Raw genomic sequence first — 19153 nt, 5'->3', positions numbered from 1 at the left:
AACTTTTATCAGAACCTTTTTGTCCTCTGTCTACTAATAACTTGCTTTAAAGCCTATATTTTCTGATATCAACACAACTACACCAACTTTTAGTTAGTACACCAGTTCTTTGTATTTACCTGGCATACCGTTTTTATTCTTCTAATTTTTAAATTAAATGATTTATTAAAGTTGATTTAGAAGTCTTATTTCAAATCTCAAGTTCAAATTTCAGATTTTTTTTTTTTTTAGACAGAATCTTGCTCTTGTTGCCCAGGCTGGAGGGCGATGGCGCCATCTCAGCTCACTGCAACCTCCGCCTCCCGGGTTCAAGTGATTCTCCTGCCTGAGCCTCCTGAGTAGCTGGGATCACAGGTGTGCGCCATCATGCCCGGCCAATTTTGCATTTTTAGTAGAGATAGGGTTTCTCCATGTTGGTCAGGCTGGTCTCGAACTCCCGACCTCAGGTAATCTGCCTGCCTCGGCCTCCCAAAGTGCTGGAATTACAAGCGTGAGCCACAGTGCCCGACAATTTCAGATATTATTAAAGATGTTTGTTAAGTTTTTTGGCACACAAAAAGTACCGGAAAATCTAGTATAGTGCAATAACTACCCACCTACCATGTACCCACTGTCGCAATTAAAAACTTATTACTTTGCCACATTTGCTTTATCTGCATTTTTTTTTAAATTAGGGCATGTGTTTGCATAAGCCTAATGCCATTATCACACTTAATAAAGTAAATAATTCCTTAATATTCTTTAATATCCAGTCTCTATTTAAAATGTTCCAATTATCCCAGATAGCTCTTATAGTTTTCACATTTACTTGTTTTGCATGTAACATTTCTATCTAGGGCAGCTTTCGCATACCCCCGATTTTTCTCCTGGATAACTTTTTAACACATCAGACCAGTTGACATGCAAAATGTCTATCATTTCCATTTCAGTCTTTGTGTGTGTGTGTGTGTGTGTGTATACATATATGTATATATACACACATATATATATACATATATGGATATTATATATATATATTTTTAGGCAGCCTCGTTATGTTGCACAAGCTGGTCTCTAACTCCTAGAATCAAGGGATCTTCCTACCTCAGCCTCCCAACTAGCTGGGATTACAGGTAGACACCACCGTACCGATTTTATTTATATTTTATCTGTGTTTTTATGTTTTGAATATATCAGCTGTAAACTGTATTCTCTGGATTTGTTTTTTAATCCAGTGTAATGTTCGTCTTTTACTTTGCAAATTTAGTCCACTTAGGTTTACTTATAAATTTGGAATTAGTTCCTCCATTCTATTTTTTTATTTCTATACATGTCATCTGTTTTATGTAATTTTTTTCTCATTTATTGTGTGGTTTGGTTTTGGGTTTTTTTTGTTTTGTTTTGTTTTGTTTTGTTGTTGTTTTTAACTGAACCAGGTGTTTCTGTTTCGCCTTTTTGTGTTTGTTTTTCTCATTCTTTTTTCCCCCATACTTAATTTGGAGGTTTACATTCTTTGTGTCTCCCTCACCTTATACCATGTGAGACAGCGAGCTTCCAAAGACCTACTGCTTATTGACCTGTGTCCCTTAAGTTTGGGGAGCTTGAGAACTGGCATTAAGTGCTACATCTAAAGAGCTGGGACAAACAAAAAAAAAAGGAGACTGTACTGAAAGAAAATGATTCTTCTACCAACACTAGGACTAAAATGGGCAGGTGTTTACCCTACACCAGATGTGGACCCAGCAGGAAGGAGCTGGCATGGAGCCCTTTGTAAATCCTGCCCAGGCCTCCAACAGACAGAACTGTCCCCAGACAACCCGGAGATGAAGGAAACATTCACAAGCAAGTAGGGAAGCATCACCCTGTGGAAGGAAGGACCGTCGGCCCCAGGGGAGTACGTCTGAGGAATACTCGAAAAAAAGCACTTCAGAAAAATGGTCACTTTGAACACCTGCCAAGCCCAGCGAGCAACAGCTGCAAGACCTCAAATGACCAACCACACAACATGGCACCTTCTCCCAGCCTGACCCGTAAGGAGTCAGCAGCAGGGATGTCAGCCATGAGCCCAGCCACATCCCTAACCCACTAAGCTCTCAAGCAACATTTGCACCCTGTGACCCACCATCAGGCATAGGTGATACGTCTAGTGGAGATCACCTGACCCAAAGGTAGCCAATGGGAACGTTGAGTTAGCCGGCGAACTGAGCCTATCAGATTATCTCCTGGGGGTGGCACTGGGAGCGTGGACCCGCAGACAGACCGCAGGGAAAGAATCTGAGCAGATGTGGGAGGAGAAGAGCAGGCAGGAATGTGGGTCAGAGACTTGGGGATCATGGCAAGCAGAAGCCGTGAGGAAGCAGGAGTGCTAAGGAGATAGAAGCAACAAGGCGGAGGGAAGACGTGTGGAGCAGAGGAAAATAATGGAAATTTTAGTAAGATTGGCAAGCACCTATACTAAATTTCCTGATAGCCAAGGACTTTTTTTTTTTCAACTCCGCTGAGCATCTACAGACTCCAGCTGCTGAGTCTCAGAGGCCATCTCAGATCTAGTTCCAGGCCAAGAGTCCCAGCTGTCTGCTGGTTTCTATTCTTGTGTATTACCTCTGTCTGTCTCCCTTCCGCCCCACATGTATTCTGACGACCAGAAACGCCCTCTAGTTGAGATAACTGGAGCTGGACCCTGCTTGCTGCAATGCAAAGAACACAGCACGCAAAAAGAAAATGAAAGAAAACCCTGGCCAGGAAGAGAGCCCGGCTGTTCCCTGAACAGAATTCACATCAGGCAGTTCTTGCTGCATTTCCCCCAGTAAAATCCTCCCTCGTTGTACTTTATTTTATTCTGTGAAAATAAGCCTTATTATAAATCACAATGAAATCCACAAACCAAACCCCAAACTCTAGCAAAACAAGATCCCGTTGATGTATAAAGTCATCGCTGACAGGACAGTCTTTTTCAGTTATTGCTTTTGTCGCTTGTTTCTTGAGAACATGACTCCAATAAGGCCCATGGCTGCCAAGCCCATTCCTGCAACGCTTGCAGCGATGACGACATCTCTGACCTGCAACAAAGAGGAGGGTGGGTCAGACTCTGCGTCAGGATTCAGAGTACAGGCTGCATATTCAGCAGGAACATTCAGCTTGGGGTACCTCCCATGCCCCTTGGCCTCCCTGGCCAAACTAAGGAGTCAACAAACATTGGTAGGGAAGAGGGGAGGAGACAGCTGGATGGGGAAAGAATTCGTGACTACAGCCAGCTGGCCTGAAATTTACGTGGAACCAAAGATGGAAAACTGGATTCACCATGTGGGTATTTAAAGCATATAAATCCTCAGAGTGTGGCTGTGGAAAGGATAGGGAGCTGATGCAAGGATGGTCAAGATCATGGCTGGCCAATAGGGAGCTCTAGAAGCAAAGGTGGAGTCAGGGAGGAATTGTGATTGAATAGTCAGTAACCTATGACCTCCATAAGAGCAAGGAACTCGGCTGTCTTGTTCATCACTGTATCCCCAGTGCTTGGTCCTGCCAGGCATGGAGGATGGAGGTACTCTTCACATGTTCTTAAACAAATGACTCAACTATAAATAGTAGTGATGTTATACTTAGAATTATTAGGATATCTGACTTGTTTGTAGTAGGAAAAAAAGTGTTTCAAAAGTAAAAGTAAATTCCCGGGTAAAAATTGAATATATATCCAATTATACTGCCTCCTGAAACTCAACTAAAAGTAAACTAAGGCATTTGTTTAAGGCATAATTCCACAAGAATTCAGAAAACACTAAATCCTAAGGCAGCAGTGGAAAAAACTGAGGATAAACCCTAACTATACAAAAGAATACTCCAAAAGGATCACATATTAAACCCAGGTGCTTCTGGAAGTGGGAAAGAATGAAAGAGAGCTTTAGCTGGTCCCTGAACCTCCTCCCTAACCCCCAACAGAAGTCCGAAAGCTTATTCTCTGCAGAGGGTACAACAGAAGGCTTAGGGGCCTAGAAACCTAGAAGCACATGTGAGAATGTGGGTATCATACCACAAACAAGAGATTGAGACTGTAAAGATGCTAAATGTGAGACTCCCAGACCTCCTACCCCTCTCTGTTCCCAGAACTTTACCCTCCACACAAGAGTCCAGAAGACTTTTCTGGGGAATCTGGCCCAAATGCAAATAACAAAAGATACCAAAACTGGGAATTCCCAAACAGCCCACCCAGATCATCCTGCAGTGAAACTCAAAGTCGGCAAGCCACTGCCCCTATGCCCACCTCCACTCACTCAGAGCTCCATCCAGTAGCAAACCCCCACTTTTTTTTTGACAAACTGAAAACTGTTCAGCAAACGGTATGAAAGAGGTGAGATGCTCAGCTGGGTGCAGTGGCTCACGCCTGTAATCCCAGCACTTTGGGAGGCTGAGACAGGTGGCTCACTTGAAGCCAGGAGTTCCAGACAAACCCAGCCAACGTGGCAAAACCCTGTCTCTACAAAAAATACAAAAATTAGCCAGGCCTGGTGGGCATGTGCCTATAGTCCCAGGTACTCAGGAGGCTGAGGCAGGAAAATCACTTGAACCCAGGAAGTGGAATTTGCAGTGAGTGAAGATCGCACCATTGGACTCCATCCTGGGCAATACAGCAAGAAAGAGGTGAGATACTCTGTTACATAAATCATAATGAAGTGATCTCAACAACATAATGATTTTACAGTATACATTAGAGGCCAGTATATATAGAGGGTAAGAGAATAATAACAAAGAAAACATAGGGAGAAAGAATTAGCATCTCTTTCCTAACCTATGAAGTTGAATAATAAATCTTGGTCAAAATAATTTTCTGATAGTAAGACAGTGAGTATTATTGTGTATAAAACTGAAAAACCAAAACTATAAATATAAGAAAGGTGGCTTTACACAAGTACCATTTGACAGAAATGTTATTTGTAATTTCTCTTGGAAAAAAAGAACTGTTTAAGATGCTTTAAGGATTCTAAAATAAAAAGAACCAATACATATTTAGCTTAACAAATTTAAGAGGAGAAATTGTATTTAGGTGTTGTAATTTTAAAACCTAGGGCACACAACATTTAACCAACAGACCTTGTTTTTAGGATATAATTTGTTAACTATTTTAGTTTACACTACGTAATATGAATTGGTTTTCTTTGAATTCAACTGAACATGATGGTTGCAAGTGCACCTTTTTTTTTTTTTTTTTTTTCTTTTTGAGACTGAGTTTTGCTCTTGTTTCCCAGGCTGGAGTGCAGTGGCACAATCTCAGCTCACAGCAATCTCCGCCTTCCGGTTTCCAGCGATTCTCCTGCCTCGGCCTCCCAAGTAGCTGGGATTACAGGTGCCTGCCACCACACCTGGCTAATTTTTGTATTTTTAGTACAGACAGGGTTTTACCATGTTGGCCAGACTGCTCTCGAACTCCTGACCTTGTGATTCACCCGCCTCGGCCTCCCAAAGTGCTGGGATGACAGGCGTGAGCCACCGCGCCCCATCCAGCAAGCGTACCTTTAATCATGAGCATACAACCAACATACCAAACATCTGAAGAAGGCCTCTAAAATTGAAGACAAAAACAAATAGCAATCTGGAGAAACAGAAACCATATCTAGAAAAGAAACCGTCCTTTTAAAAACTATCATTAGATTGCTTCTCAGTCTTTTGGCTAAGATCAAGTGTAAAAATTATCATTGGAGAATAAGAGCATATTGCATCCAAAAGAAAACACCCTTCTAAAAACTATCATTAGATCGCTTCTCAGCCTTTTGGCTAAGATTGAGTGTAAAACTTATCATTGGAGAATAAGACAGCATATTGCATCCAATAAATAAGAACATGGTACTATAAAAAATAATGGAATATTGAGAGAATAAAAATGGTTCATAGAAAATAAAAATATGACAGAAATAAAAAACTCAATAGAAAGGTTGAGTTAAGGAAATCTCTCAAAAGGAATAGCAAAAAAATAAAGAAATAGAAACCAAAGTAAAAAACAACAACAACAAAACAATCGGGCCAGGTGCAGTGGCTCACGCCTGTAATCCCAACACTTTGGGAGGCCAAGGCAGGCGGATTGCTTGAGCTCAGGAGTTCGAGACCAGCCTGGTCAACATGGTGAAACCCCATCTCTACAAAAAATACAAAAAATTAGCCAGGCATGGTGGTGGGCACCTGTAATCCCAGCTACTCGGGAGACTGAGGCAGGAGAATCGCTTGAACCTGGAAGGCAGAGGTTGCAGTGAGCTGAGATGGTGCTGCTGCACTCCAGCCCAGACAACAGAGCAAGACTCCGTCTCAAAAGAAAAAAGAAAAAAAAAAAAAAAAGAAATAGTGCTCTGAGTCCCATCTTAATGGATAAAAGTAGACCTACACAAAGGCACATTACTATGAAATTTTAGAAGATTGTGTAAAGACATTACAACATTTAGAGCAGGGAGAAAAACAGGAAATGGAGAAAAGATCAGGAATCAGGATGGCTTCAGACTTCTCAAATGCAATTCTGGAACCAAGAAGACAATGGAGCAATGCCTCCAAAACTCTGAAGTGAAACCATTTCCAACCTGGAATTCTATACCCAGACAAAGTATCAAATCGAGTGAGAGGGTAAAATGACAAGTAATTCAGACATACAGGGTCTCAAAGAATTGACCTCCCATGCATCCTCTTACAGAAAACTACTGAAAATGGTTCCCCCAAAACAGGGGAGTAAATGGAAAAAGTAGAAGACGTGAGATAGAGAAAATGGGCCTTCTAGTACTAGAGAGACTGCATGGGAATCTCCCCAGAATGACAGTGAAGGGAGATCCCAGGATAACAGCTTAGTACCAGGTAAAAAGAATAACTGGTAGGCAGAATAATAAGCCCCAAAAGGTGTCCATGTCCTAATTTCAGGAATCTATAAATATATCATGCTACATGGCAAGTGAGAATTAAGGTTGCAGATGGAATTAAGGCTGCTAATCAATTTACCTTAAAATAGAGAAATTATTGGCCTGGCGTGGTGGCTCACGCCTGTAATCCCAGCACTTTGGGAGGCCGAGGAAGGTGGATCACGAGGTTAGGAGTTCAAGACCAGCCTGGCCAACATGGTGAAACCCCATCTCTACTAAAAATACAAAAATTAGCCAGGCGTGGTGGCGGGTGTGTGTAATCCCAGCTACTCAGGAGGCTGAGGCAGGAGAATCACTTGAACCCAGGAGGCAGAGGTTGCAGTGAGCCGAAATCATGCCACTGCACTCCAGCCTGGGCAACAGAGCAAGACTCTGTCTCAAAAAAATAAAAACAAAAAAAAAGAGGAAATTATCCTAGATTATTCAGGTGGGCCCAATGTAATTACAAAGTTCCTTAAAATGTAGAAGACAGACCGAAGAGTCAGTGTCACAGTGATGCAATATAAGACTCAACCAGCCATTGCTCTAACTTTGAAGATAGATGGGGACTATACGCCAAGGAATGCTAGTAACCTCTAGAAGTTGGAAAAGGCAAGAAAATTGATTCTCTCCTACAGACACCAGAAAAGAATGTCAATGCTTTGATTTTAGCCCAGTGAAACTCATTTTAGACTTCTGGCCCACAGAACTGTTGCTAATAAATTGTGGAGTCTTAAGCCGCTAACTTTGTAGTAATTTGTTACAGCAGCAATAGGAAAAGAATGCACTTATCAATCCAGATTGGAGCATTGTGACTTCAGAGCCCAGCATGTTGAGGACTGCCACAACCATCATCCTCTCCCATTGTACTGTGTTTCTAACCTAAAGCAACTTCCGGAGGATGTGATCTACCTAAATAAGAGAAAGAGCAAAGAAACAGAAAACTAAGAGATCATAGAATCAGAGAACGCAATCCAAGAGAAGGAAAGGAAATCCCAAGGATGACAGCAAAGGGGAGTCCAGGATGACAGCCATGCAATTGGCCAAGGAGCAACCAGCACAGAGGGAAGAAGGGCCATCCCTGGGATAGATGTGTCCAAGCAAAATAAACAAGAACTGGTAGATTACTTGATGTGATTTCCCTTGTGGAGAACTGTACTGAGAGTTAATTGGATCGTGTGGGAAGAATTGACAACAGATACAAAGAAAACTCAGTAATGAAAGGAAGTAATAATTATCATCAAGAAAAAAGAACTCCCTCCACCTCCCTCCCAAAACAGAAAGGAAACTATCACAATATACCACAACACTCGGCTGTGAGTTTTGCCATCATGAGTTCTGGCTGCTGAGAGATCAGTTCTGGGCACCTTGGGTTAATTACACTGCTATGTTTCCTGAGGTTAACCACAGCTATGTGTTTCCTGACATTAAACACATTTATGGCCCAGATAAGTCTCGGTAGCATCAAGATACATATATATTTTTAACCACTGAAGATCTCCAAACTCTTCTCAACATTGGTCACATATAAGTTTCAACAGATGGCCAGGCACAGCAGCTCATGCTTCTAATCCCAGCACTTTGGGAGGCCGAGGCATGCGGATGATGAGGTCAGGAGTTCAAGACCAGCCTGATCAACATGGTGAAACCTCGTCTCTACTAAACGTACAAAAATCAGCTGGGCGTGGTGGCAGGCACCTGTAATCCCAGCTACTCAGGAGGCTGAGGCAGGAGAATCGCTTGAACCCAGGAGACAGTGGTTGCAGTGAGCTGAGATCACGCCACTGCACTCCAGCCTGGGCGACAGAGTGAGATTCCATCTCAAAAAAAAAAAAAAAGTAGTTTTAACAGACAGAATTCATGATGACCAGATGACCAAAGTTTGGATGGAGCTACCAACCTGAGGTTTGACTGCTGATAAGTCTTTAAATGTTCCTCTAAAAGATAATTAGGCATGGTTTTGTGGCAGCCATGGTTCTGTTGGGTTAACTTGCTAGGGAGCCTGCATAAAATCACTTGTATCCAGCATTTTCCTGGCTAAGCTCTGTGTCAGGGTACGAGAAATAGTTTGCAGATAATGGAGGAGGAATAATATGTCCCTAGTTCTTTTTTTTTTTTTTTTTTTTTTTTTTTGAGACGGAGTCTCGCTCTGTCGCCCAGGCTGGAGTGCAGTGGCCGGATCTCAGCTCACTGCAAGCTCCGCCTCCCGGGTTTACGCCATTCTCTCGCCTCAGCCTCCCGAGTAGCTGGGACTACAGGCGCCCGCCATCTCGCCCGGCTAATTTTTTGTATATTTTAGTAGAGACGGGGTTTCACCGTGTTAGCCAGGATGGTCTCGATCTCCTGACCTCGTGATCCGCCCGTCTCGGCCTCCCAAAGTGCTGGGATTACAGGCTTGAGCCACCGCGCCCGGCCCCTAGTTCTTTATAGAATCTCAAGATGTGAAAACAAATGCTGATGCAACTGGTTCATACAAAAGATACTTTGTCAAGGAAAACAACAACAACCTCATTGTTTGTAGTCATGCTTTGTACATAGTCAAAGAGTATGATTAAACGCAAGACTGTTGGAAGCTAGTTAGTCCTAATAGCGCAAACTTTATGGGAAAACCTCTCTCTCCAAGAGTCAGTGCTACCTTCAGATGCCATTGATCATTTTCATGTTGCAGACTGAAAGTCCAGCTGCTGTGTTATTATTACAGGATTTGTGATCATGAAAATGGGCTACCTGGTGTGTGTCACAGGTCTTAAATCAGGATACTGTGAAAGAGAAAAGCTGTCTCTCATTAGAAATAGTAAGAAGACTGTTTTGTTTTTTTTTTTAAGTGGGCAAACAAATTCTACCAGACTACAGACATTTATACATTTATACTACAAAGCTCTTCTGATTTAGGCCCTGATTTAGGGAAATCTGAATCATTTCTGGAAGAAAGAAAGTGCTAATGTGCTGCCTTCACTTTCAACAACGTTATAGGGTGGATTAAAGAAGAAGTGGCGAGTGTAGCGTTATTCTGAAAGCAATGGAATTTAGACTGTTAGAGGTCACAATATAAGAATGGTTATGAAATAGTTGTATATTTTCCAACAGTGATCAAGTATACAAAAAATAATAAATCATTTTAAAAGAAATAAAATATTTGTATAGAAATTCAGTTTCATTTACAGTAATTTCAAAATAATACCCCACAATTTATCCAGATTTATGTTATATATGTGTGTGTGTATACATATGTGTGTATATATATATGTGTGTGTGTGTGTGTATGTATATATTGCCACCAGATACATCTTCAATTTCTTTTTACCTTAATATTTTCTCTCACTCAGACTAGACTTCATTGTGAGTATAGCTTCTGGTTGCTTTTTTTTTTTTTAAGCGCTATTCAGTATGAAAGCTTCTTTATAAGATTCTACTAAAATATACCTTTTTTGAAACCTAAATATTTTTAGGTAGGTGGAAAGTAGGAGAATCTTTTTTTAGAATATTCTTAGGCATATAAAGCACAAATTACATTTTAGTTTAAATTCATTGTTTCCCTTTCTTCTTGGGAAATTTGATTGATCATAAATATTCTTTTGAAGGAAAATCTAGTCTGCTTCAAAGAGCTCAGCACAAATAAACATAATGATTGATCAGACTCTTTAAAACAAAAATATCGTTGGCCGGGCGCGGTGGCTCACGCCTGTAATCCCAGCACTTTGGGAGGCCGAGGCGTGCAGATCACGAGGTCAGGAGATCGAGACCATCCTGGCTGACACGGTGAAACCCCGTCTCTACTGAAAATACAAAAAAATTAGCCGGGCGCGGTGGCGGGCGCCTGTAGTCCCAGCTTCTAGGGAGGCTGAGGCAGGAGAATGGCGTGAACCCGGGAGGCGGCGGAGCTTGCAGTGAGCGGAGATCCGGCCACTGCACTCCAGCCTGGGCGACGGAGCGAGACTCCGTCTCAAAAAAAAAAAATTATCCTCATGAGTTAAATGAAAAGGAAAGTCACTTCACTGACAGTGCTTACAAAGAAAAATACTGGTGGACATTTTCCAGTTTGTACTAAATCTATCATCTCTAGCAAGATGGGGCATGCATCAAAGGTCTCTTTTTTCTTTGAGACGGAGTTTTGCTCTTGTTGCCCACCTGGAGTGCAATGGTACAATCTCCGCTCGCTGCAACCTCCACCTCCTGGGTTCAAGTGATTCTCCTGCCTCAGCCTTCCGAGTAGCTAATACTACAGGTGCGCACCACCACGCCCAGCTAATTTTTGTATTTTTAGTAGAAATGGGGTTTCACCATGTTGGCCAGGATGGTCTCGATCTCTTGACCTCGTAATCCACCTGCCTCGGCCTCTCAAAGTCTTGGGATTACAGGCGTGAGCCACTGCGCCCAGCCAGAAGTTCTATGTTAATTTGACTCGCAGCATGTGTCAGTGATCATTACTCACCTAAGTTACTAGTTCTCAACTGGAGACGGCTTTTCCCTGTGGGGGGAATTTGGCAATGTCTACAGACATTTTTGGTTCTTACATCTGGCTGTGGGATGCTACTGGTATCTAGTGTGTAGAGACCAGGGATGCTGCTAAACATCCTACAGTGCACAGGACAGGACACGACAATGAAGAATTATCTGGCCCATAATGTCATTAGTGCTGAGGCTGAGAAACCCCCATTCTAGACCAAGAAATGAAAGAGGAAATCTTTAGAAGCAGTAGAGATGGCACCTCTGTTTGTGTTGTAGAATGTTCTGGCTTCATTTTCTGTGATGGGATCAAGTATAATTGTTCATGCTGTTTCATTGTTGGTTATCATTGTTTTGCCTCTTTCAAGTGAATGGGTAGATGGGTAGGGCCAAAGTCACAGGAAGAAAAGTGTGATGTGTTCAATTTGTATTGTTTCATTTTGCAAGGGTTAAATTATTGTTAACAAAAAGAATAATGGTATAAAACATTTCTTATTTTACTATTTCAAGATTTGGAATTTTATTTAATTACTCTCAATAGCATTTGTGGCCAGGCGCAGTGGCTCACGCCTATAATTCTAGCACTTTGGGAGGCTGAGGCAGGAGGGTTGCTAGAGCCTAGGAGTTTAAGACCAGCCGAGACAACAAAGTGAGACCCTGTGTCTACAAAAAATACAAAAATCAGCCGGGCATGGTGATGCGCACCCCCAGTCCCAGCTATTGTGCGTGTGTGTGTGTTTGAGACAGAGTCTCGCTCTGTTGCCCAGGCTACAGTGCAGTGGTGCAATCTTGGCTCACTACAACCTCCACCTCCAGAGTTCAAGCGATTCTCCTGCCTCAGCCTCCTGAGTAGTTGGGACTACAGGTGCCTGCGATCACACCCGGCTAATTTTTGTATTTTTAGTAGAGACGGGGTTTCACCATGTTGGCCAGGCTGGTCTCGAACTTCTGGCCTCAAGTGATCTGCCCACCTCAGGCTCACAAAGTGCTGGGATTACAGGCATGAGCCACTGCACCTGGCCTAGTCCTAGTTGCTTGGGAAGCTGAGGTGGGAGGATCACTTGAACCTGGGAGGTTGAGGCAGTAGTGAGCTGAGGTTGTGGCACTGCACTCCAGCCTGGGCAACAGAGAAAGACCATTCTCTAAAAAAATTAAAATTAAAAATAGCATTTGTTCCTAATGACAATGTAGTTTACTAATTATGTAACAATTTTGTGTTGACAAAAAATCCTCCACTTATATAAACTTGTGGACCTCTTTTTTTTTTTTTTTTTTTTTTTGAGATGGAATCTTGCTCTGTTGTGCAGTGGCGCAATCTCAGTCCACTGCAACCTCTGCCTCCCGAGTTCAAGTGATTATCCTGCCTTAGCCTCCGTAGTAGCTGGGATTACAGGTGCCTGCCATCACGGCCAGCTAATTTTTGCATTTTTAGTAGAGATGAGGTTTCACCATCTTGGCCACTGTGGTCTCGAACTCCTGACCTTAGGTGATCTACCCGCCTCGGCCTCCCCAAGTGCTGGGATTACAAGTGTGAGCCACCACGCCTGGTCAGACCCATTGTTTATTCTATTAACAACTGCTGAAAGAATAACTAAATGAGATGATTAGGATATATTTTGGAAACCTACCAAATATTCTTAATGTAGCACTCTGAATTTCAAAAAGTGTCTTATTGATTCCCAGGGTTGTCTTGTACTCTGTATTTGGAGTTTCTTGCTGCATAGGAGCATGAGTTTTACCATGAGTAAGTAAAAACCTCATAATGCAAGATCACCAATGATGAAACTCAATTTTTTATCATGTTTCCCTTTCTTATGCTAATATTGTCACTGCTACTTAAAAAAGAAAGAAACAAACAAAAACTTCTATTATACCTAAATCTGTCAATAAATGTTCACTTTCAAATTTAAAAAGATACATAAATGGGCCAGGCACAGTGGCTCACACCCGTAATCTCAGCACTTTGGGAGGCGGAAACAGGCAGATCACTTAAGGTCAGGAATTCCAGACCAGCCTGGCCAATATGGGGAAATCCCACCAGCCTGGCCAATATGGGGAAACCCCATCTCTAATAAAAATACAAAAATTACCCAGCTGTGGTGGCACATGCCTGTAGTCCCAGCCGCTCTGGAGGCTGAGACAGGAGAACCACTTGAACCCAGAAGGTGTAGGCTACAGTGAGCCAACATCACACCACTGTGCTCTAGCCTGGGCGACAAAACGAGACTCTGTCTTAATAAATAAATAAAAAGATACATAAATGGAAAACAAGAGAGAGAAGATAAGAAAATCAGCAGAGCAGTCTAGGGGGTCCAACAGTCTAATAATAGGAGTGCCAGAGAACACAAAACGGAACATTTCCCAGAACTAAAGAAACTGAGTTTCCAAACTGACAGGAGTCATTGAGTACCTGGCACAATACTGAAAAGAGACCCGTGCAAGGTAATAAAATTTCAGAACACTGAGGATGAAGAGAAGATTCTATACGGTTCTGAAAAGAAATAATCGATCACATACAAAGGATCAAAAACCAGAACAGCTTCAGACTTCTCTACCACAGTAGCAAAAACTAGATGACAATAAACCAATGCCTTCAAATTTCTGAAAAAAAACACTGTTTCTAACCTAGAATTCTATACCCAGCCTTAATCAAATGTGATGATAAAATGAAGATATTTTCAGGCATGCAAGATCTTGTTTTGTTTGTTTGTTTTTTGTTTCTTGGTTTTTTTGTTTTGTTTTGTTTAGACCAAGTCTCACTCTGTCACCCACGCTGGAGTACAGTGGCGTGATCTCAGCTCACTGCTACAACCTCTGCCTCCTGAGTTCAAGCAATTCTTGTGCCTCGGCCTCTTGAGTAGCTGGGATTACAGGCACATGCCACCATGCCTGCCTAGGGATCTTTTATAAATGTACCATTTCTCAGTAAACTATTAGGGGAAGTAGTCTACCAAAACAAGGGCATAAACCAAAAAAGAGAAAGATGTGAACTACAGAGGATAAAAGCATTAATACAGCAGGGAACAGAAAGGAATTTCTAGGATGCTAGTAAAGAGAGATACCAAGATGACAGCCATGCCTCATCAAGTGTGACTCAAGAGACAAATGTGGCCGGGCACAGTGGCTTATGTCTATAATCCTAGCACTTTGGGAGGCTGAGGCATTAGGATCATTTGAGCTCAGGAGTTCAAGACCAGCCTTGGTAACAGAGTGAGACCTCATCTCTATTTTTTTTGGAGACTGGGTCTCGCTCTGTTGCCTAGGCTGGAGTGCAATGGTGTGATCTGGGCTCACTGCAACCTCCGCCTCCTGGGTTCAAGTGATTATCTTGCCTCAGTCTCCCAAGTAGTTGGGATTACAGATGCTCACCACCACGCCCAGCCAATTTTTTTTTTTTTTTTTTTTGGGGGGATGGAGTCTCGCTCCATTGCCCAGGCTGGAGTGCAGTGGTGCCATCTCGGCTCACTACAAGCTCTGCCTCCTGGGTTCACACCATTCTCCTGCCTCAGCCTCCCAAGCAGCTGGGACCACAGGTACCCACCACCAAGTCTGGCTAAGTTTTTGTATTTTTAGTAGAGACGGGGTTTCACCATGTTAGCCAGGATGGTCGCGATCTCCTGACCTCATGATCCACCCACCTTGGCCTCCCAAAGTGCTGGGATTACAGGCGTGAGCCACCGCACCCGGCCTTTGTATTTTTAGTGGAGACGGGGTTTCACCATGTTTGCCAGGCTGGTCTCAAACTCCTGACCTCAAGTGGTCTGCCTGCTTCAGTCTCCCAAAGTGCTGGGATTACAGGCGTGGGCCACTGTGCCAAGCCTAAAATAAAATTGTTTTAAGAAAAGAAAAACAAGAGACAAATGTTTTGAAGGCTGTTATCCCCAAGAGATAGATGTGGTAAGTGCCACTATCCCCTGGTCTCCTGCTTTCATTGCATCACCTTTTGAAGCCTGCCAATATTCGGGCACTAACAAACTTCTCATGGCCCTGCCCATTGATTCCCCAGAAGAAAGCTCTTATCAACTCTCGGGGAAGTTGAAGCCAGACCATGACCGACAGACTGCAGTCTTCACAAACATTGGCAATACTGCCCTTTCTTTACCTAGTTAGCTATGTACCACCTACTCAATTTCTAAGTTGATCACCTTTAACATTCATAGATAACTAGTTGTTGAATATTAATAGCCCAACTGATTGAAAAAAAGGTAAGAGGATACCCGTTTAAAGGTAACTAATATCTCACTGTAGACAGGTGTAGGAGCCACCTAACAAACATGAGGGTTGGTGTAGTAAGCACAGCTGGTTATCAGCAGTGTGAAGAGAGTAACAGTGATTCCTACAGGTGGTGTTAGTCAATGCCTTCCCATTCAAGTCGCTGTGGCCCACAGAGGCCAGTGGACCAGGCACTGGATGAACCAAGCAAAAAAAAGAGGATAATTATGACTATTTTTACTACTACAATGTATTCAGTGAATTTGTTGAGTCAGCACTGTACTAAGAATAAACATGCTCTTATTTAATTCACATGGTAATCCTCCAAGATGAGTATTATCATTCGTACTTTACCAAAGTGTAGGGAGCTGGACTAACTCTCCCGAGGTCAGACAGCCGGCAAAAGGCAGAGACCAGGTCCAGCCCACGTTGGCCTGACTCCAGGAGCCCATGCTCTTAACCACCACACTGACCAGGGAAGAAGAAATTGATCTCAAAAATAACAATAATAAAAGTGAACAGCCTGATGGGTCTTAACCTAATCATTCACTGATAAAAATATGTCCTTTTGTTTCAACAGCCATGTAAGAACCTTCCCAATGTTTTTTCACCTATGCAAAAAAAAAAAAAAAAAAAAAAGATGGAAATGGCTGAAAGGGAGGGGGAAGAAGTGCAAGAAAATGGGAGGAGAAAACGAGACTGAAAGGAGAGGAATGACAAAAATAAAATCAAGTAAATGAACAAAACTGCATCCCCTAGGGTCTCCCAGATTTACCCTTAGGGTTCAGCCAAGCTGAAGACAGTGCTGTTTATAAGCATGATCGGGCTATGCCACACAGACCTGGGCTTCAAATCCCAACTCTGCGAATTATCTGCACAGGAAAAGACAGGTACCAGGTCTGGAGACCCAACAAAGATTATTTTGATGAAATGAATGGCTGTAGACAAGTTACTTAAGCTCAGTTTCCCAATCTGTAAGGTAGTGGGTCCTCAAACCTGCCTTTAGGGCTGGGAGGGCCATCTCAGGGATAGGTGGCTAGGGAGGGCTTGGTAACAGGAATGAATACCATGTATGTGACTCCCTTCCTTGGCCACCCACCCCCACCCCCGACTACACTGATCTGCCAACTTGCCTCTTTCCCCACCCTTATCCCTACTCCAGCTGTGACATCCTTAAGGGCAGTAATTCTGTCTCTGCTACTTTGTCTTGTTCATGCTTCCATAGCCATCCCCAGCCTCCGTCAGCTGAGGGAATGGTCTTGTTCCTGGGGAAGGCGACATGGGTGGAGGACGCACCTGGTCACTGCGGGCGACTCCATAGCGCAGCTCGTTCACAAAGTGCTCGCAGTTCTCGCTGGTCAGCTTGTAGAGCACCTCCTGCCCCACCAGCTCCTCCGCCCGCTGGATGATTTTGCTATAGGGCAGCGGTGAGTACTTGTCATCATGTTTGTTGTTGACCTGGTACTTGTCACTCCCGGCCACATCATACAGCAATTCCTTCTTCACGATGGCCTTGTCAGTCAGGGCAGACATGACGCTGGCTGCACCTGCTCCTGCAACCTCACCTGCAGATCCACAAAGAGGAAACAGATTGGTTCTGGGAAAGGCCACAGAGGCTCAGAGCTGGCCCCCAGCAGGGTATCTGCCCTTGGCTCCATCCACATAGGATAAGCAACATGTGGAAGGGTCAGACGCGTGGCTGTGGGCCTTGGGGGAAGGTGTGTGCCCGTAATCCCAGCGACTCAGGAGGCTGAGGCAAGAGAATCGCTTGAACCTGGGAGGTGTAGGTTGCAGTGAGTCGAGATTGCACCACTGTACTCCAGCCTAGGCAACAGAGCAAGACTCTGTCTCAAAAAAAAATAAAGATAAAAATAAAACATTCCAGAAGGCCAGGTGTGGTGGCTCACGCCTGTAATCACAGCACTTTGGGAGGCCAAGGCGGGCAGATCACTTGAGGTCAGGAGTTCGAGATCAGCCTGGCCAACATGGTGAAATACCATCTCTACTAAAAATACAAAACTTAGCTGGGCATGGTGGCGCGCGCCTGTAATCCCAGCTACTCCAGAGGCTGAGGCAGGAGACTTGCATAAGCCCAGGAGGCAGAAGTTGCAGTGAGCCAAGATCATGCCACTGCACTCTAGCCTGGGCCACAGAGCAAGACTCCGCCTCAGAAAAAAAAAAAGAGGGGCCGGGCGCGGTGGCTCAAGCCTGTAATCCCAGCACTTTGGGAGGCCGAGACGGGCGGATCACGAGGTCAGGAGATCGAGACCATCCTGGCTAATACGGTGAAACCCCGTTTCTACTAAAAAATACAAAAAACTAGCCGGGCGACGAGGCGGGCGCCTGTAGTCCCAGCTACTCGGGAGGCTGAGACAGGAGAATGGCGTGAACCCGGGAGGCGGAGCTTGCAGTGAGCTGAGAGCCGGCCACTGCACTCCAGCCTGGGCGGCAGAGCAAGACTCCGTCTCAAAAAAAAGAAAAAAAAAAGAGGGTCTATAACAGTTCTATTCATAGCAGTCCAAATTTGCAATGAGTCTGATGTCAGAAAAATGGATGCTAAATTGTGGCATATTCATATAACGGAAAATACACAGCAGTGAAAAAGATCTCTTGCTACTCACAGCAGCATGGATGACTCACATGGGCATGATGTTTGCTAAAAGAAGCCAGACACAAAAGAGTGTAGGCCATGTGATACCTCTTCCATGAAGTTCTAGAACAGGCAAACCTCACCTATGGCAGGAAAAGCTAGAATGATGGTTGCCTGGGCGAGGGGTGCAGAGGGGATATTGTAGAAGCATGAGAGAGCCTTTCAGGGTAAGTGGCACAGTGCGAATGTTCTAGATGTTGATCTGGGACACTGTTACATAGATGGATTTTTTTTTAATTCACTGACTGTATACTTTACTATGCTTGTACATTTTACAATATTTATGTTATACCCCAGTTTAAGTTAAAGGCTTAAGAGAAGGGTGAGGAATTCTCACGAGAGTTCTCCAAGTTAAGTATTCATATCCTCAGTTTGCAAAAAAGGAAACCAAGGCTGAAGAATGGAAACTGGATTCATAACCAATCTGTCTGCCCAAACACCTGCACTCTTCCCAGAAGCTTTATGCTTAAGAGTTGAGTGTGTTGCGGCCAGGCGTGGTGGCTGACGCCTGTAATCCCAGCACTTTGGGAGGCCAAAGTGGGTGGATCACAAGGTCAGGAGATTGAGACCATCCTGCCTAACACAGTGAAACCCCATCTCTACTAAAAATACAAAAAATTAGTCTGGTATGGTGCCAGGCACCTGTAGTCCCAGCTACTCAGGAGGCTGAGGCAGGAGAATGGTGTGAACTCGGGAGGCAGAATTTGCAGTGAGCTGAGATCACGCCACTGCACTCCAGCCTGGGCAACAGAGTGAGACTCTGTCAAAAAAAAATTTTTTTTTGAGTGTGTTGCATACAAAGTCACAGCATAAAAAAAATCAAAGCAGAGCTTCCCCCTCAGATGCCACCTCGGTCCCTCTAAAGCAGCGGTCCCCAACCTTTTTAGCATCAGGGACAGGTTTCGTGGAAGACAATTTTTGCATGGACTAGGCAGGGGGGAGGGATGGTTTAGGGATGATTCAAGCACATGACGTTTATTGTGCACTTTATTTCTATTAT

At 43.7% G+C, this 19153-nt stretch overlaps 1 protein-coding gene across 4 annotated transcripts in view; it reads right to left on the bottom strand.

The window, feature by feature from the left end:
- Positions 1-2768: 2768 nt before the first annotated feature.
- LOC117081122 (phospholipase A and acyltransferase 3) overlaps positions 2769-19153 on the bottom strand; it is a 34996-nt gene continuing 18611 nt past the window's right edge. For all 4 annotated transcript variants that reach the window (XM_033206772.1, XM_033206771.1, XM_033206774.1 and 1 more), the window contains exons 4-5: positions 16800-17068; positions 2769-3038 (exon numbers count right to left, since the gene is read on the bottom strand). In XM_033206772.1, coding sequence (XP_033062663.1) covers positions 2937-3038; positions 16800-17068 — 371 coding nt within the window. In that variant the 3' untranslated portion in view covers positions 2769-2936. The remainder of the gene's footprint in view (positions 3039-16799; positions 17069-19153) is intronic.

This window comes from Trachypithecus francoisi, unplaced genomic scaffold (assembly GCF_009764315.1).
Source record: "Trachypithecus francoisi isolate TF-2019V2 unplaced genomic scaffold, Tfra_2.0 Lachesis_group8, whole genome shotgun sequence".
In the NCBI taxonomy this organism is placed as follows: domain Eukaryota; kingdom Metazoa; phylum Chordata; class Mammalia; order Primates; family Cercopithecidae; genus Trachypithecus; species Trachypithecus francoisi.
This window is presented reverse-complemented; position numbering and strand designations above follow the sequence as displayed.